General features: G+C 43.6%; 1 protein-coding gene across 1 annotated transcript; it reads left to right on the top strand.

Moving 5' to 3' along the window:
• Nucleotides 1–7,641: 7,641 nt before the first annotated feature.
• Nucleotides 7,642–11,690, top strand: proca1 (protein interacting with cyclin A1). Its single transcript, XM_035792176.2, has 4 exons — nucleotides 7,642–8,624; nucleotides 8,774–8,906; nucleotides 9,173–9,307; nucleotides 9,527–11,690. The coding sequence occupies exons 1-4, from the start codon at nucleotides 8,054–8,056 to the stop codon at nucleotides 11,412–11,414; spliced, it is 2,727 nt and encodes a 908-aa protein (XP_035648069.1). The 5' UTR covers nucleotides 7,642–8,053; the 3' UTR covers nucleotides 11,415–11,690.
• Nucleotides 11,691–15,809: the final 4,119 nt, after the last annotated feature.

Genomic DNA, 15,809 nt, shown 5'->3' with positions numbered 1-15,809 from the left:
ACCAACGTTTCGACAGACAAGCTGTCTTCATCAAGGTATAATGACAAACACTGCGGGGTGACTAGTTTATATAGTGTCAAAGGACACACACGGGTGTCTGTAATCATGCCCGGGTGTGGCCTAATATCATTGGTTAATTCTCAGATGTAAAAAATAACATACCAAAAACATGAATGGATAGCATACGATCATAGATACAATTTGGCTACATAGGTCTACAAACATTTACAACAGAAAAATCACAATAATCACAAGAATGACTTCAGATCAAAGTCCACGTTGAGACCGAAGGGAGTAAGAGTCTTTAAATTAATTAAAGATCCAGGCAGCCTCTCGTTTTAACAATAAATTGTCGAGGTCACCCCCTCTCCTAGGGAGGGTGACATGTTCGATGTCGATATAATTTAGGGACGAAATCGAGTGGTTTGCTTCCAAAAATTGAGCCGCTACTGGTAAATCGATGCACCTAATGGTGCTACGATGCACCGAGATTCGTACTTTTAATTTGCGCTTTGTTTAACCCACATCATTTTTTACCACAAGCACAATTTATAAGATAAATAACTGCCTTAGTGGAGCACGTGATGACACATTTGATAGGGATATGTTTCCCTGTTCGGGGGTGTTTAAAGGATCTACATTTATAAGTGCCATTGCATTGAGCACAGCCATTACACTTGTAGTTTCCATCCAGTAGGGGCGCAAATAGACGTTGTACAGGGTGGTATAAAAATCAGAGTTTACCAATTGATCTCTGATTTCTGCCCCGCGAGAATACGATCAAGGGAGCGCCTGAAACACATTACCGATACTGTCATCCGGGGTTTAGAATGTGCCAATGTTTGAACGATCCCTTAATTTGTTCAAAGCACTTTGCATAGCGCGTAGTTAGAACGCAAGAATGCTTCTTTTTGCGAAACTGTCCTTGAAAAATATCTCGGTTTGTTTTGAATTTTCTCAATGTTTGTACCTTCGCTCCTTGAATTTTCTTTGCGTCTCAGCCATGTTTTTGTCGAAATCTGGGGGTTTTTTTTGCATTTTTTTTTAATTCGACAGAATTGGCTGTATGGCAAACTGTTTTTCAAGGGAAGTGGGTGACAACTATCAGCCCTCAACAAACTGTAACGATCAGTAGGTTTCCTGTAAAAATCAGTGTATAGAAAAGTATCCTCAAAGAAGATCAAGGAAACTGATTTGACGTGTCAGATTGCAAAGTAAATCTCAGATGCTCAGAACAAGAGTTAAGAAAAGCATGGAATGCCTGGATCTGTTTTGCATCACCCCTCCATAAAACAAAAATGTCATCGATATACCTTTACCAAATATTGATGTTAGGCAAGAAAACATTTGAGAGGATTCAACATGGACTGTTTCTCCATGTAACCCACATACACATGAGTATAGTTAGGAGCCATGGGGGATCCCATAGCAGTACCCTTTGTCTGAACAAAGAAATCATTTAGAAACATGAAATAGTTATGTGTGAGTACTATTTCAGACAACGTTATAATGCATGCACTGGAAAGTAGTTCATTAGGGTCACGTGCAGAAGAAAATGTTCCATAGCTTCAATACCGCCCTCGTGTGGAATATTCTGTATAACGACTCAACGTCAAAAGTAACTAACAAGGTATTCTCAGGGAGAGGATCAAGAGATTCAATGATAGAGATCATACTGCTGGTGTCCTTTACAGCAATGGGGCGCCCTGGAGATTTTGTAACGTTCTTGTGTAATTTCGGCAAAGTATAAAAAGTAGCCATTTTAGGGTGTTGAATAGCCAAAAAGTCGTGTTCTTTTTTGGTTCTCTGACCAGAACTTAAATAACCATCTAGGACAGTAAAGATAGTGTTCTGAAATTGGTCCCTAAATTTGTTCAAAGCACTTTGCATAGCGCGTAGTTAGAACGCAAGAATGCTTCTTTTTTGCGAGACTGTCCTTTTACAAGAAATGGGTTTCTTGTAAAAAGTGTTGTCAAACAGTTGTCTATGACACTCATTTACTTAAACAGTCCTATCCATGAGCACAACCGACCCACCTTATCAGTAGGGCGGGTAAGGACTGACGTATCATATTGTACAACCGACCCACCCTTATCAGCAGGGCGGGTAAGGACTGACGTATCGGATTGTACAACCGACCCACCCTTATCAGCAGGGCGGGTAAGGACTGACGTATCGGATTGTACAACCGACCCACCCTTATCAGCAGGGCGGGTAAGGACTGACGTATCGGATTGTACAACCGACCCACCCTTATCAGTAGGGCGGGGGTAAGGATCATATTGTACAACCGACCCACCCTTATCAGTAGGGCGGGTCGGATTGTACAACCGACCCATTCAGTAGGGCGGGTAAGGACTGACGTACCGACCCACCCCCTTATCAGCAGGGCGGGTAAGGACTGACGATCGTATCAGCAGGGCGGACTGACGTTCGGATTGTACAACCGACCCACCCTTATCAGCAGGGCGGGTAAGGACTGACGTATCGGATTGTACAACCGACCCACCCTTATCAGTAGGGCGGGTAAGGACTGACGTATCGGATTGTACAACCGACCCACCCTTATCAGTCAACCGACCCACCCTTATCAGTAGGGCGGGTGACGTATCGGGACAACCGACCCACCCTTATCAGTATAGGACGACGTATCATATTGTACAACCGACCCACCCTTATCAGCAGGGCGGGTAAGGACTGACGTATCGGATTGTACAACCGACCCACCTTTATCAGCAGGGCGGGTAAGGACTGGCGTATCGGATTGTACAAACGACCCACCCTTATCAGTAGGGCGGGTAAGGACTGATGTATCGGATTGCGAACCCTTTTTTTCATCCTTAGGTCAATTATGGAAAGATATGTACTCCTGTTTGTTCTTAAGGAGATGAACGATCTCTTTTTCAACGAGTCTGCAATATGTCCCAATAGAGTGATTGCGATTTAATGGAGGTACAAAATAACTTTACTTCTAAAAGGAGTCGGAATATGTGCAGGTCAGCAACCTACGTGTTCAGTAGAAATATAACGATTCTGGGAGCTAAAGTATTCCCTCAAACGGATGTTTCTAAAATAAAACTTAACATCGAAATCGTTTTACTGAGTTCTAGGCACAAAAGATGACCCTCTATTAAGCAAGGAGATATGGGCAGGGCTCAATATATTGCTTGATAAATTGAAGACACTCAGTCCCGTGGGGTCTGGGACCGTGTGAACGGTTCCCTCTGCCTCTGGTAGTCGTTTCTTCTTACCCCGTCGGGTGCGGCATCTCGTCGGTGCGCATGTCCGCGGCTACCTCCCCGCTTCTGTCGGCCCAGTCTCTCGTTGGATAAAAAAAAAACTGGCACTGGAAGCAGATGAGGCGCTGGTTGTAGGTCAGTCGGGGGTGGATAGAATGTAAGCGGCCACCCTCCTGCGTCTGCCATGGAGAGGAGGACCTCTTTTATCAGGGTTTCTCCAGGAGTATACTTTGTCCTCGGCCTTGTCTTTTTTGATTTGGTTGAATTTCTTTATTTTAAATTCCTTTATTTCTTTAGACAACTTGTCCTGGAGCGCTTGGTTAGTTTATAAATTAATTGAATATGCCAGTCCATTTCAATAAAATATTTTTTCAACTGGTCAACAAATAATGTCATTAAATCAATCGAGCATTTGTTCAGGATGGCACATCAGCGCTCACAGAAATAATCTGCGCTGTCCCAGTGATGGTTCTTTTTGCCACCTGAGTCCGGGTGGAATAATGCCTTGACGCACATAATCACTAAGATTGACTATATGTAGATGCATTCTCCCCTGGCTCATAGATAAATTGAACAGTTCTTTCGAGAGATCATAATTACCCCCGGAATCCGATACAATTATCTTATCACGTTCGCTTTGGCTATATTCAAAGTAATATTGTTTGGGTCTTTGACCACTTTCAGGAAAAAATATATAATTCGGCATCGTTTAATTAAGAGCTTTTTTTGTCGGTAGGGTGCTGTGTACTAGGTAACAGATTAATCTAGAGGCGAAAGAAACACACACCAATTTACCGATGTGGTGGCTAACGGGGTAGAACACTTGAAACATTAAAGGAGAGCCACACACTTTAGGAGTTTAGATGCAATAATTGAATAACCTAATAACCAACGTTTCGACAGACAAGCTGTCTTCATCCGGCTATAATGACAAACACTGCTGTGGTGACTAGTTTATATAGTGTCAAAGGACACACACAGGTGTCTGTGTAACAGTATAACTTTAGACCGTTCCCTCGCACGAACCAGGGACCCTCTGCACACATCAACAGTCACCCACAAAGCATCGTTACCCATTGCTCCACAAAAGCCACATCCCTTGCAGAGCAAGGGGAACTACTAATTCAAGGTCTCAGAGCAAGTGGCGTCACCGATTGAAAAACTATTTAGCACGCACCACCGCTAACTAAGCTAGCCGTTTCACATCCATTACATCTGTAATCACAACCGGGGATTGGCCTGATAACATTGGTTAATTATCAGATATAAAATAACATACCAAAAACATGAATGGATAGCACACGATCATTGAGTCACTGACGTGAGGGTTGTCACCCCCCTCCCCCCTTGGGTTGTGCATGGGGGAGATCTTTGTGGGCTATACTCAGCCTTGTCTCAGGATGGTAAGTTGGTGGTTGAAGATATCCCTCTAGTGGTGTGGGGGCTGTGCTTTGGCAAAGTGGGTGGGGTTATATCCCATCCTCGGATGGGGCCACAGTGTCTCCCGACCCCTCCTGTCTCAGCCTCCAGTATTTATGCTGCAGTAGTTTGTGTCGGGGGCTAGGGTCAGTCTGTTCTATCTGGAGTATTTCTCCTGTCTTATCCGGTGTCCTGTGTGAATTTAAGTATGCTCTCTCTAATTCTCTCTTTTTCTATCTTTCTCTTTTTATTTTGTTATTTCTCTCTCTCTGAGGACCTGAACCCTAGGACCATGCCTCAGGACTACCTGGCCTGAGGACTCCTTGCTGTCCCCAGTCCACCTGGTCGTGCTGCTGCTCCAGTCCAGTTTCAACTGTTCTGCCTGCGGCTATGGAACCCTGACCTGTTCACTGGACGTGCTACCTGTCTCAGACCTGCTGTTTTCAACTCTCTAGAGACACTCTGAATGATCCGCTATGAAAAGCCAACTGACATTTACTCCTGAGGTGCTGACCTGTTACACCCTCGACAACCACTGTGATTATTATTATTTGACCCTACTGGTCAGAGCCTAGCCTGACAGCCTAGTGGTTAAAGTGTTGGACTAGTAACCGGAAGGTTGCAAGTTCAAATCCCAAGCTGACAAGGTTGTTCTGCCTCTGCACAGGCAGTTAACCCACTGTTCCTAGGCTGTCATTGAAAATAAGAATTTGTTCTTAACTGACTTGCCTAGTTAAATAAAGTTAAAATAAAAAAGAAATACAATATTAACATTTGAACATCTTGGCCATGTTCTGTAATAATCTCCACCCGGTACAGAGCCTTGTTTCTTCCTAGTTTCTGGCCTTTCTAGGGAGTTTTTCCTAGCCACCGTGCTTCTACACCTGTATTGCCTGTGACATCAGCTGATGTAAATAAATACATTTCATTGATACATTTGATTGATAGCTACATGGGCCTACAAACATTTACAATAGCAAAATCACGAGAATGGCTTCAGATCAAAGTCTACGTTGAGACCAGGCAGCCTCTCGTTCTCTTAGGGAGGGTGACATGTTCGATGCCGATATAACGTAGGGACAAAATCGAGTGGTTTGCTTCCAAAAAGTGGGCCGCTACTGGGTAAATTTGTTTTATACAAATTGTCTGTATAAACAGCCTTTATAACATATGTAAATAGGCCAGAAAGGTCTAAAACATATATTGGAATGCTTTGAGTGCTATTATAATATAAAATCAAATGAACTTATACCGTATGATAAAATATCACCTACTTGTTGCACTTACAACTCGTCTAAATCCTATCAACTGATTTGAGCCAGTATATGGCTGTGGATTGACTGCATTTTAAACAAATGGAATGTTGGCATATTGGCAGTTAATTTGAAAAATGTATGGAATCATTCCTCTAAAACTGGCTAGCTAGCTAACAAACATACAGTGCAGATCAATTCTTCAAATTCAGGATTTTACACAATATTTTACCACAGTACTGGCAAACCATGGTTGACAAACTCCCTGACCAAATTGGCGGACCTTTATACTATCATAAGAAGGTTCATGTCCATTTTAGTCATTCCTACGCCTGCTCAGTTGTTTGCCTACTCTGTGACGCCATAGTAAGAACAGAGAAATCGACAGAACCTTCCATTTAATAAAATTATATTTAATAGAAGGATCTGGAGATCTGGAGAAATCAATTATTGTTGTCAGCTAATTGTTCAATCGTGTCTCATTTGTTTGTGCATAACAGTGTGAGCGTTTTGTAATTCAATGTGTGCATATTAGTGTGAATCATTTAATTTTATACATATATTTTTGTCACTTTCTATTAAAACTATTATTCTGATAATACCAACTGTAACTATTTGCCTATTAAAATGGTTTATAAAGGCTGTGTTATATAGGCTATGGAAGGGTCCCAAGGCTATCCAAACGGATTACCAGCATATAGGCAGATTTTTATCAATGCCAAAATCTGACATTTTGACATTTGATCAATGTCAAAATCTAGAGCACAGAATTATTATTGTTTTCCACCCACTTACTCCTTGTAGTAATGAGCATTCAATTAACCCAGGCGCTTTTCCAAGGTTTAGTCGAATGTTGCCTCGGGTGATTTTGCATAATTTCTCTCCGCCTTCTAACAATCCGATTCAAGTGTATTTGCGGAGAATACAAAATACCTACGCCTCTCCTGAAAGCTCATTGTAAATCCTGCCTTGTGACAAAACAGTGGCCTGATTAGAACTCACCGCCGATTTTTGTCTGGACTAGTGACGAGCCAATTGGGTGAAATATTTAATAGTCCATAAAACCTAAAAATTTTGCCAAAGCAGTATATGGATGGCAATATTTAAAATGCATAGTCCGTTTTTGTCAAATGAGTTCCATGATATTGCTAGCTACTTTAACAGATTAATTACCTGCCCGTGCCCCCATGCAGTGCCAGTCCAAGTAAATTACCCCATTCGACACCAGGGCAGCATTTACGCTTGGCTTGGGTACAGTAGTGCACCCTCTGACATGACCTCAACCTCAACTCTCCATCCTCCATCGGTAGTAGGTTTCAACCTCTGAAAGAACATGAATTAAACCCAGTTTGCTCTGACATGCTGCTGAGAGAGCTCGGATTGCGTGGGTGCTATGCAAACCTTTCCATTCTAGACAAAGAAAGACGTTTGTTCCAACATTCTAATTTAGGTCACCACCAATGCCTTTTGTGGAATCTAAAAGATGTCCAATCTATTGGGTTGGAAGAATCACGCCATCCTTGTTACCATGGGAAGCGCGAGAAGAACCTCCTCCTTGCTTGCAGCGTCACCAAAGCTAAATCTCGATTTTTGGTGAAAAGGGGGACTGGGAGGTAACTTGCGGTCAACCCACGGCAGAGTAGCCTAAGCTGCCAGCAGTAGTACACGCCATCCTATTAACCATATCGGGTCTGCTGTCTTTGATTATTCGCCTATAAATAAATAGAATGCGTGTAAAAGACAAAAACGCACACAAACGTTCCTTGTTGTCAATATACTTTCTTGCAGTTAATGTCTCATTTGGATTTAACAAATTTCAGGCACAGGTAGGCTGATTATTTTAATCTCGAACTGCTAGTAATTGTAGAATAGTCTTGTTTTTATGTTTAAGCAACAGTTTGCGCACATTCTGAAATTACCCTGGATTTACAATATCAATGGATTCTGTTGAAATAATGGAAAGTGTGTAATCGGCCACTGAAGGGGTTAATTTTATGTGTCAGACCCCTCCCATTATTGTCAGTCATCGTATTAATAATCGCACCACTAGAAGTGTCGCTATAAAGCCGGTTTTGGCGACAACACGGGAAAGGTAGTGGTGCTGTCTCAGTGCGCGTGGTGCTGAAAGTGCCATCTGAAGTAATGTGGTCGGTATTTTTTTTCTTTCTGTCTTATCTGGACAGAAACTTTGTCAAGGGAGAATTCCCCAATTATTCCCTAGATGCAGAGAAACAGAGTAAAGATGTGTTTTTCATGCTCAACAGCACATTCTGTGCCAAAATGTCAGGCATTGGGGGAAATTATCTTTACCAAGTGTCAGACGGAATTGAGGAAGTGCGCTCTGTGCATGACACGTCGGGTAAACTGGTGGACTGCTCAGTAACCATCAACCAGACGCAGATGAAGTCATTCCTGCATGTGTGCAGATTGGGACTGAAGCACCAGATAACCAACCCAGAATATAGGGAGTTGAGTTTTGCAGACATGACAGAAGCCAAATACAACTGTCAAGCGTTCCAGAGGACATCAAAGTGCACGACGGTCACCGCGGAGAGGATAGCCGCACCAACAGCACAGACACCGAAGGAGACGAGAGATAATTCTGTCCACGAGGATAACAAGCAGGACATACGAAGATCCAAGCGAGGATTCACTTATCCTGGAACCCTGTGGTGTGGAGCTGGCAACATGGCTGATAATTACGACCATTTGGGTAGGTTGTGAACTTGCGTAAAGTTTGATGTTATTCTGTCTTAGATGCATGATGAACTATTATGACCACATTTACTCATTCAACTGTTTCCCTGATTTCGGTGCATGTTGGTTTGTTGTTATTTTTTAATATACATTCGCCGTTTGCAGGAGAGTTCGCGGCGACTGACAGTTGTTGCCGCGTTCATGACCACTGCCCCTATGTCATCCATGCGTTTTCCTCAAAATACGGCTACACCAATTTCAAGTGGCATCCCCTTAGTCACTGTGACTGCGATAATGCGTGAGTTGCCTACATTATAGTTGAAACGCCTTTTTTTTGTTTAAAAAATAGAATGTTAGGAGCAAAATGCAATGCCTTTGATCCATCCGTTTAAATAATCTATAAAGAATAAATAAATAAACTACTTCATACACTTGAGTAATTATGTTAGACAGTCAGAGGCTCAAACCAATTATATGATGCACTACTACTGTCTGTCAAACCATCCAGACAGGCAACAGTAACCAGGAGGGGCTAATTTTCTCTTTGTTACACTATCTGTGCAGGTTGAAGGAGTGTCTGAGGAAAGTCAATGACACCTCCTCCAGGGTGGTTGGCCAAGCTTTCTTCAATGTCATTGAGGTGCCCTGTTTCCAGTTCATATATGAAGAGCAATGTGTGGAGCGCCACTGGTATGGCGTGTAAGTACAGTATTTACTGTAATAATGCACATGTTGTGGCAGGTGCAGCGAAATGCTTATGTTACTAGCATCGACAGTGAACTAGAATGTCTTGCAAATACAATACAAATAATTTTAAAAAATCGAACAAGAATTAACAATCCAAGCATTTTTAGTGGCTTTATAATACACTACAGGGAGCACATTTTAAACCTCTCTCCATCTCTCTTATCCACATAGGTGTAAAAAATATGACAAGCTCCCGGTTGCAGTGCCTAGAGAGTCCATCCCGTATGATTTCGGAGGTATTGACGTTATTGACGTGCTGACCGTGGCTCCTCAGAAAGAGACAAAGGAAACAGGCACAGAGCAGGACAATCCTGAAGGCACAACACAGTCCACAGTTTCTGGCTCCCAGACCACTGGCCCTGAGGAACCCTCCCTCAGGAACATGGTCACAGTCGCTGAGGACTTCATCAAATTTCTGGCCACCGTTTCCAGCTCTCAGGGTTCAGCTACAGACAACACCAAAGGAGAGACACAGACCTCAGAGAAGAAGAAGAGGAAGAACACTGCAGGGAAAAATAAGAAAAATAACAAGAAAGGGAAAGGGAAAGGAAAAGGGAGAAAGAGGAAGCAGAAAATCGACTCAGTCTCAAAAGGAGCAGAGGAGTCCTACCAAGTTAGTCCTACCAAAGCAGAGGAAGTTGTCAATAAGAGTAACTTTGTAAATGAGCCTGAGAATGATGACCAGTTGAACAGAAATGTCAACCGTTTCAGTGATGGTGAAAAATATTGTGGAGGGAAAGAGGAGCTTTCTAATGATGTCATGAGAGATGAACCACATGTAGATGAAGAAAGTGCTGCAGATGCCTCTGACACCTCAGCCACTGCTGTCAAGATGGAGCAGACAATGCTGGAAACTCCGGCTCTGAAGGATCACACAGAAACAGCGTCTCTTTCTGCAACCACCAGCACACCCATTGTGACCACACAGAAAACCAAAAGGCAGAGGTCAAGAAAGGGGGAAGGGAGGAAAAAACAGAGCAACATAACGCCAACTGTCACCCCTAAAGTAGTTGCACGTCATACCGCCATTACACAGGACCTCCCAATTACCACAACAGAGAGCTCTGGCACCCCGACCATCCCTACCAGCACTGCCATAATCTCTGCAGATCAGCCTGCGCAACTAAAGTTAGAGAACCACAGTGAAAAGGGACATGTTACGGTTACTGCCGGCACCCCCATTGTGACTTTTATCAAAAGCAAAAGGCGCAGGTCAAAGGAGAGAGTGAAAACAAATAAATGGAGGAAAATCCCTCCCACTCTTCCCATGGTGGGGGATACTTTCCGAAACCCCACTGAAAAGGATCTTGAAGTGATCACTAATGAGAGCACAAGTGCTCCAGCCGTCACCGCCATCACTACTGTTCGCGTTGCAGGGCAGCCAGTGTCACACAGACCCGAAAGTCACAATGAGAAGGGATCCAATACCACTACGACTGTAGGCTCAACTTTGAGTGAGACCAAAAGGCACATGCTGAAAGAGAGAGAGCGAAGAAAGATGAGGAGAAAAGTCATATCAACTCTTTTGGCTGAGGGCACATCTCTTCAGAATCCCACTGACGATGCCCTTCATACAGTCACTACTGACAGCACTGTTGTACTGAACATCCCCACAACCACCACTGTAGTCGCTGCAGAGCAGGCTGAGATGCTAACGCCACAGAGCATAGAGAGTCATAGTGAAAAGGGACTTCTCACAAGAACAGCCAGCGATCCTGTTATGACTGGGAGAAGACAAGGATCAAAAGAGAGGGAGGGTAGAAAGAAAAGTAAAAAAGTGAACATACCCACTGTTGTCAAGGATGAGGTTCCTATCCATAATGACAATGAAACTCAACTTGAAGAAATAATAACAGGTACAAGTCTGACACCCTCAGCGTCAGAAATCTCATTCAAAGTTGACGAAGTAGGAGAGTTCAATCTACAGGGTTCTGAGAACTACGGAGAACAGGCCCTCAGAGAACAGACCAGCACACACACTATAAGTCCAATAAAATCCACTGTCCAGAAAACGGAAGAGAGAATAGGTAGAAAGAAAAGGAGAAAACCACCACAATGAGACTCATACTAACAATGTTGCTAGTATAGAATGAAAGAGTGAAATGATGTCCTAGATGACTAGTCTGGCTCTTGACTATCAGGAAAACCTGCTATGCAGACTCAGACATATGTGTAGTATGTGTTAGTCGTCATCTTGTGTATGTTTTGTAAAAATCAACATTTGTGCCACTATTCAACAGGAATTGAAACAAGTGAATGAAGAATCAGGATAATGTTTTGTATTATAGTATGTGCATTTAAACACCAATGATTAATAAAATATTGGAAAGAAGCATATATTGAGTGCATTGAATTCTAAAAGTGATGATTTCATAAATAACACATTCATTTTTTTGTGCATGTAGGCATGTACTGTACTCCCAAGACACAGCAGGGAATATTTAATACGGAAGAAATGAGGGAATTCCAAGTTCAGGGAGTTCTCCATTTCATCTGCTTTCTCGTAAATGGCTTACTTTTACTTTTCTGCAAACAATTCTTGCAATATTGTATACACAGACAGGCTCCAAGCCAAGAAAGCTGAGCCTTCTTCCAGGTTTAAATACTATTTCCTTTGTTCTGTGTGGGACTTTGGACCTCTAGTCTTTTCCAATGCGATATAAGGCATTGTGATGAAAAGGGTCACATTCCTAAAAAAGGATTACGTGCTCACTATGAACTCTATTCCCCTATGAACTATGAACTCTATTCTCTCCCCTAAATGAGGGCTGTAAAGACCCTGTAACACTGAGGCTCAAATCCCTATGCTGATTCTTACACACTACAATTTTTTAAATTTCAGTTTTTAATTGAACCTTTATTTAACTAGGCAAGTCAGTTAAGAACAAATTCTTATTTACAATGACGGTCTACCCTGGTCAAACCCAGACAACGCTGGGCCAATTGTGCGCCGCCCTATTTGGTCTCCCAATCACGTCCGGATGTGATACAGCCTGGAATCTAACCAGGGACTGTAGTGACGCCTCTAGCACTGAGATCAGTGCCTTAGACCGCTGCGCCACGCGGGAGCCCAAATGAAGAGTTTCACAGAATGAGATTGACATGCAATACTGTTGCTTACTGTACAGACACAGATGTATAGAATAAGTTATGTAATTATGTCCAGCAGTTCATGGAAGGTGCACATGATTTTTTGGTATTTCTCACTTAAAGGATATTAACATAAACAGCTCTAGGCCCCCGAACATGCAATTCCTGCTTCTGTTTTTTGTTTCTTGTCTGCTGTTTCTTGATATTTATTTAACTAATTTACAATAAAGTGACAGGATATGTTACAGACTGAAAACACAGCTAGGATAATAAAATCAGCAAAAAAAGAAACGTCCCCTTTTCAGGAACCTGTCAAAGAAAATTGGTAAAAATCCAAACGGATCTTCATTGTAAAGGGTTTAAACACTGTTTCCCATGCTTGTTCAATGAACCATAAACAATTAATGAACATGCACCTGTGGAACAGCCGTTAAGACACTAACAGCTTACAGACGGTAGGCAATTAAGGTCACAGTTATGAAAATTTAGGACACAGAAGAGGCCTTTCTACTGACTCTGAAAAACACAAAAAGAAAGATGCAAGGAGGCATGAGGACTGCAGATGTGGCCAGGGCAATAAATTGCTATGTCCGTACTGTGAGATGCCTAAGACAGCGCTTCAAGGAGACAGGACGGACAGCTAATCGTCCTTGTAGTGGCAGACCATGTGTAACAACACCTGCACAGTATTGGTATATCTGAACATCATACATGCGGGACAGGTACAGGATGGCAACAACAACTGCCCGAGTTACACCAGGAACGCACAATCCCTCCATCAGTGTTCAGACTGTCCGCAATAGGCTGAGAGAGGCTGGACTGAGGGCTTGTAGGCCTGTTGTAAGGCGGGTCCTCACCAGACATCACCGGCAACAACATCGCCTATGGGCACAAACCCACCGTCGCTGGACTAGACAGGACTGTCAAAAAAGTGTTCTTCGCTGATGAGTCACGGTTTTGTCTCACCAGGGTGATGGTTGGATTCTCATTTATCGTCGAAGGAATGAGCGCTACGAGGCCTGTACTCTGGAGTGGGATCGATTTGGAGGTGGAGCGTCCGTCATGGTCTTGGGAGGTGTGTCACAGCGTCATCGGACTGAGCTTGTTGTCATTGCAGGCAATCGCAACGCTGTGCGTTACAGGGAAGACATCCTCCTCCCTCATGTGGTACCCTTCCTGCAGGCTCATCCTGACATGACCCTCCAGCATGGCAATGCCACCAGCCATACTGCTCGTTCTGTGCGCAATTTCCTGCAAGACAGGAATGTCAGTGTTCTGCCATGGCCAGCTAAGAGTCCGGATCTCAATCCCTTTGAGTACGTCTGCGACCTGTTGGATCAGAGGGTGAGGGCTAGGGCCATTCCCCCAGAAATGTCCGGGATTTTGCAGGTGCCTTGGTGGAAGAGTGGGGTAATATCTCACAGCAAGAACTGGCAAATCTGGTGCAGTCCATGAGGAGGAGATGCACTGCAGTACTTAATGCAGTTGGTGGCCACACCAGATACTGACTTACTTTTGATTTTGACCCCCCATGCTTGTTCAATGAACCATAAACAATGAATGAACATGCACCTGTGGAACAGCCGTTAAGACACTAACAGCTTACAGACGGTAGGCAATTAAGGTCACAGTTATGAAAATTTAGGACACAGAAGAGGCCTTTCTACTGACTCTGAAAAACACAAAAAGAAAGATGCAAGGAGGCATGAGGACTGCAGATGTGGCCAGGGCAATAAATTGCTATGTCCGTACTGTGAGATGCCTAAGACAGCGCTTCAAGGAGACAGGACGGACAGCTAATCGTCCTTGTAGTGGCAGACCATGTGTAACAACACCTGCACAGTATTGGTATATCTGAACATCATACATGCGGGACAGGTACAGGATGGCAACAACAACTGCCCGAGTTACACCAGGAACGCACAATCCCTCCATCAGTGTTCAGACTGTCCGCAATAGGCTGAGAGGCTGGACTGAGGGCTTGTAGGCCTGTTGTAAGGCGGGTCCTCACCAGACATCACCGGCAACAACATCGCCTATGGGCACAAACCCACCGTCGCTGGACTAGACAGGACTGGCAAAAGTGTTCTTCGCTGATGAGTCACGGTTTTGTCTCACCAGGGTGATGGTTGGATTCTCATTTATCGTCGAAGGAATGAGCGCTACACGAGGCCTGTACTCTGGAGTGGGATCGATTTGGAGGTGGAGGGTCCGTCATGGTCCCGGAAGGTGTGTCACAGCGTCATCGGACTGAGCTTGTTGTCATTGCAGGCAATCGCCAAGCTGTGCGTTACAGGAAGACATCCTCCTCCTTCATGTGGTACCCTTCCTGCAGGCTCATCCTGACATGACCCTCCAGCATGGCAATGACACCAGCCATACTGCTCGTTCTGTGCGCAATTTCCTGCAAGACAGGAATGTCAGTGTTCTGCCATGGCCAGCTAAGAGTCCGGATCTCAATCCCTTTGAGTACGTCTGCGACCTGTTGGATCAGAGGGTGAGGGCTAGGGCCATTCCCCCAGAAATGTCCGGGATTTGCAGGTGCCTTGGTGGAAGAGTGGGGTAATATCTCACAGCAAGAACTGGCAAATCTGGTGCAGTCCATGAGGAGGAGATGCACTGCAGTACTTAATGCAGTTGGTGGCCACACCAGATACGGACTTACTTTTGATTTTGACCCCCCCCCCTCCCCCCTTTGTTCAGGGACACATTATTCCATTTCTGTTAAGTCACATGTCTGATGAACTTGTTCAGTTTATGTCTCAGTTGTTGAATCTTATGTTCATACAAATATTTACACATGTTAAGTTTGCTGAAGATAAACGCAGATGAGAGTAAGAGGACGTTTCTTTTTTTGCTGAGTTTAGTAAAACAGTTGGACACTTCAGTAAGCAGTGACTGGTATTCAAAGCTTAAGTTACTGATGGTGTTCCAGACTGGGACTAGACCCAAGCATTCAGACCAGCTCAGTTTGGGGGGGAACAGAGTGTTTAAGCAGTACTGGCAACGTAGTAGGCTAGTTTGATCTGAGACAAAGTATAATAATTTCTCACCTCATACCACAGTATATTACATCAGCTGCATTGTCAGTGTTTTTCAATGGTCTTTTGAATGGAATCATATTGTATTTTGTATGGTCTGACTACTTGAGAGGAACAATTGTTCGCAATTGGCAAAGAAACAAGAGTCTTCAGTATTTGACATTTTTATGAAGGAAAGGCATTCAACAATGCTAACATGCAGCTTTAATTAGTACTGCAGGCTGGCACTGATAGATCTCTTCTTTGTTATGGACTCATTTTGTTTGTGGATTACATGAGAACATGATGAATACTAAAAATAACTGACACTGTTCTTACATGAG

Source organism: Oncorhynchus keta, chromosome 18 (genome assembly GCF_023373465.1).
Source record: "Oncorhynchus keta strain PuntledgeMale-10-30-2019 chromosome 18, Oket_V2, whole genome shotgun sequence".
Classification (NCBI taxonomy): Eukaryota; Metazoa; Chordata; class Actinopteri; order Salmoniformes; family Salmonidae; genus Oncorhynchus; species Oncorhynchus keta.
This window is presented reverse-complemented; position numbering and strand designations above follow the sequence as displayed.

Bases quoted from the DNA above. Each gene is read 5' to 3' on its own strand.
- proca1 (XM_035792176.2), top strand. From the start codon at position 8,054: ATGTGGTCGGTATTTTTTTTCTTTCTGTCTTATCTGGACAGAAACTTT. The intron at 8,907-9,172 runs GTGAGTTGCCTA...CTATCTGTGCAG, and splicing joins CACTGTGACTGCGATAATGC to GTTGAAGGAGTGTCTGAGGA. The intron at 9,308-9,526 runs GTAAGTACAGTA...TTATCCACATAG, and splicing joins GAGCGCCACTGGTATGGCGT to GTGTAAAAAATATGACAAGC.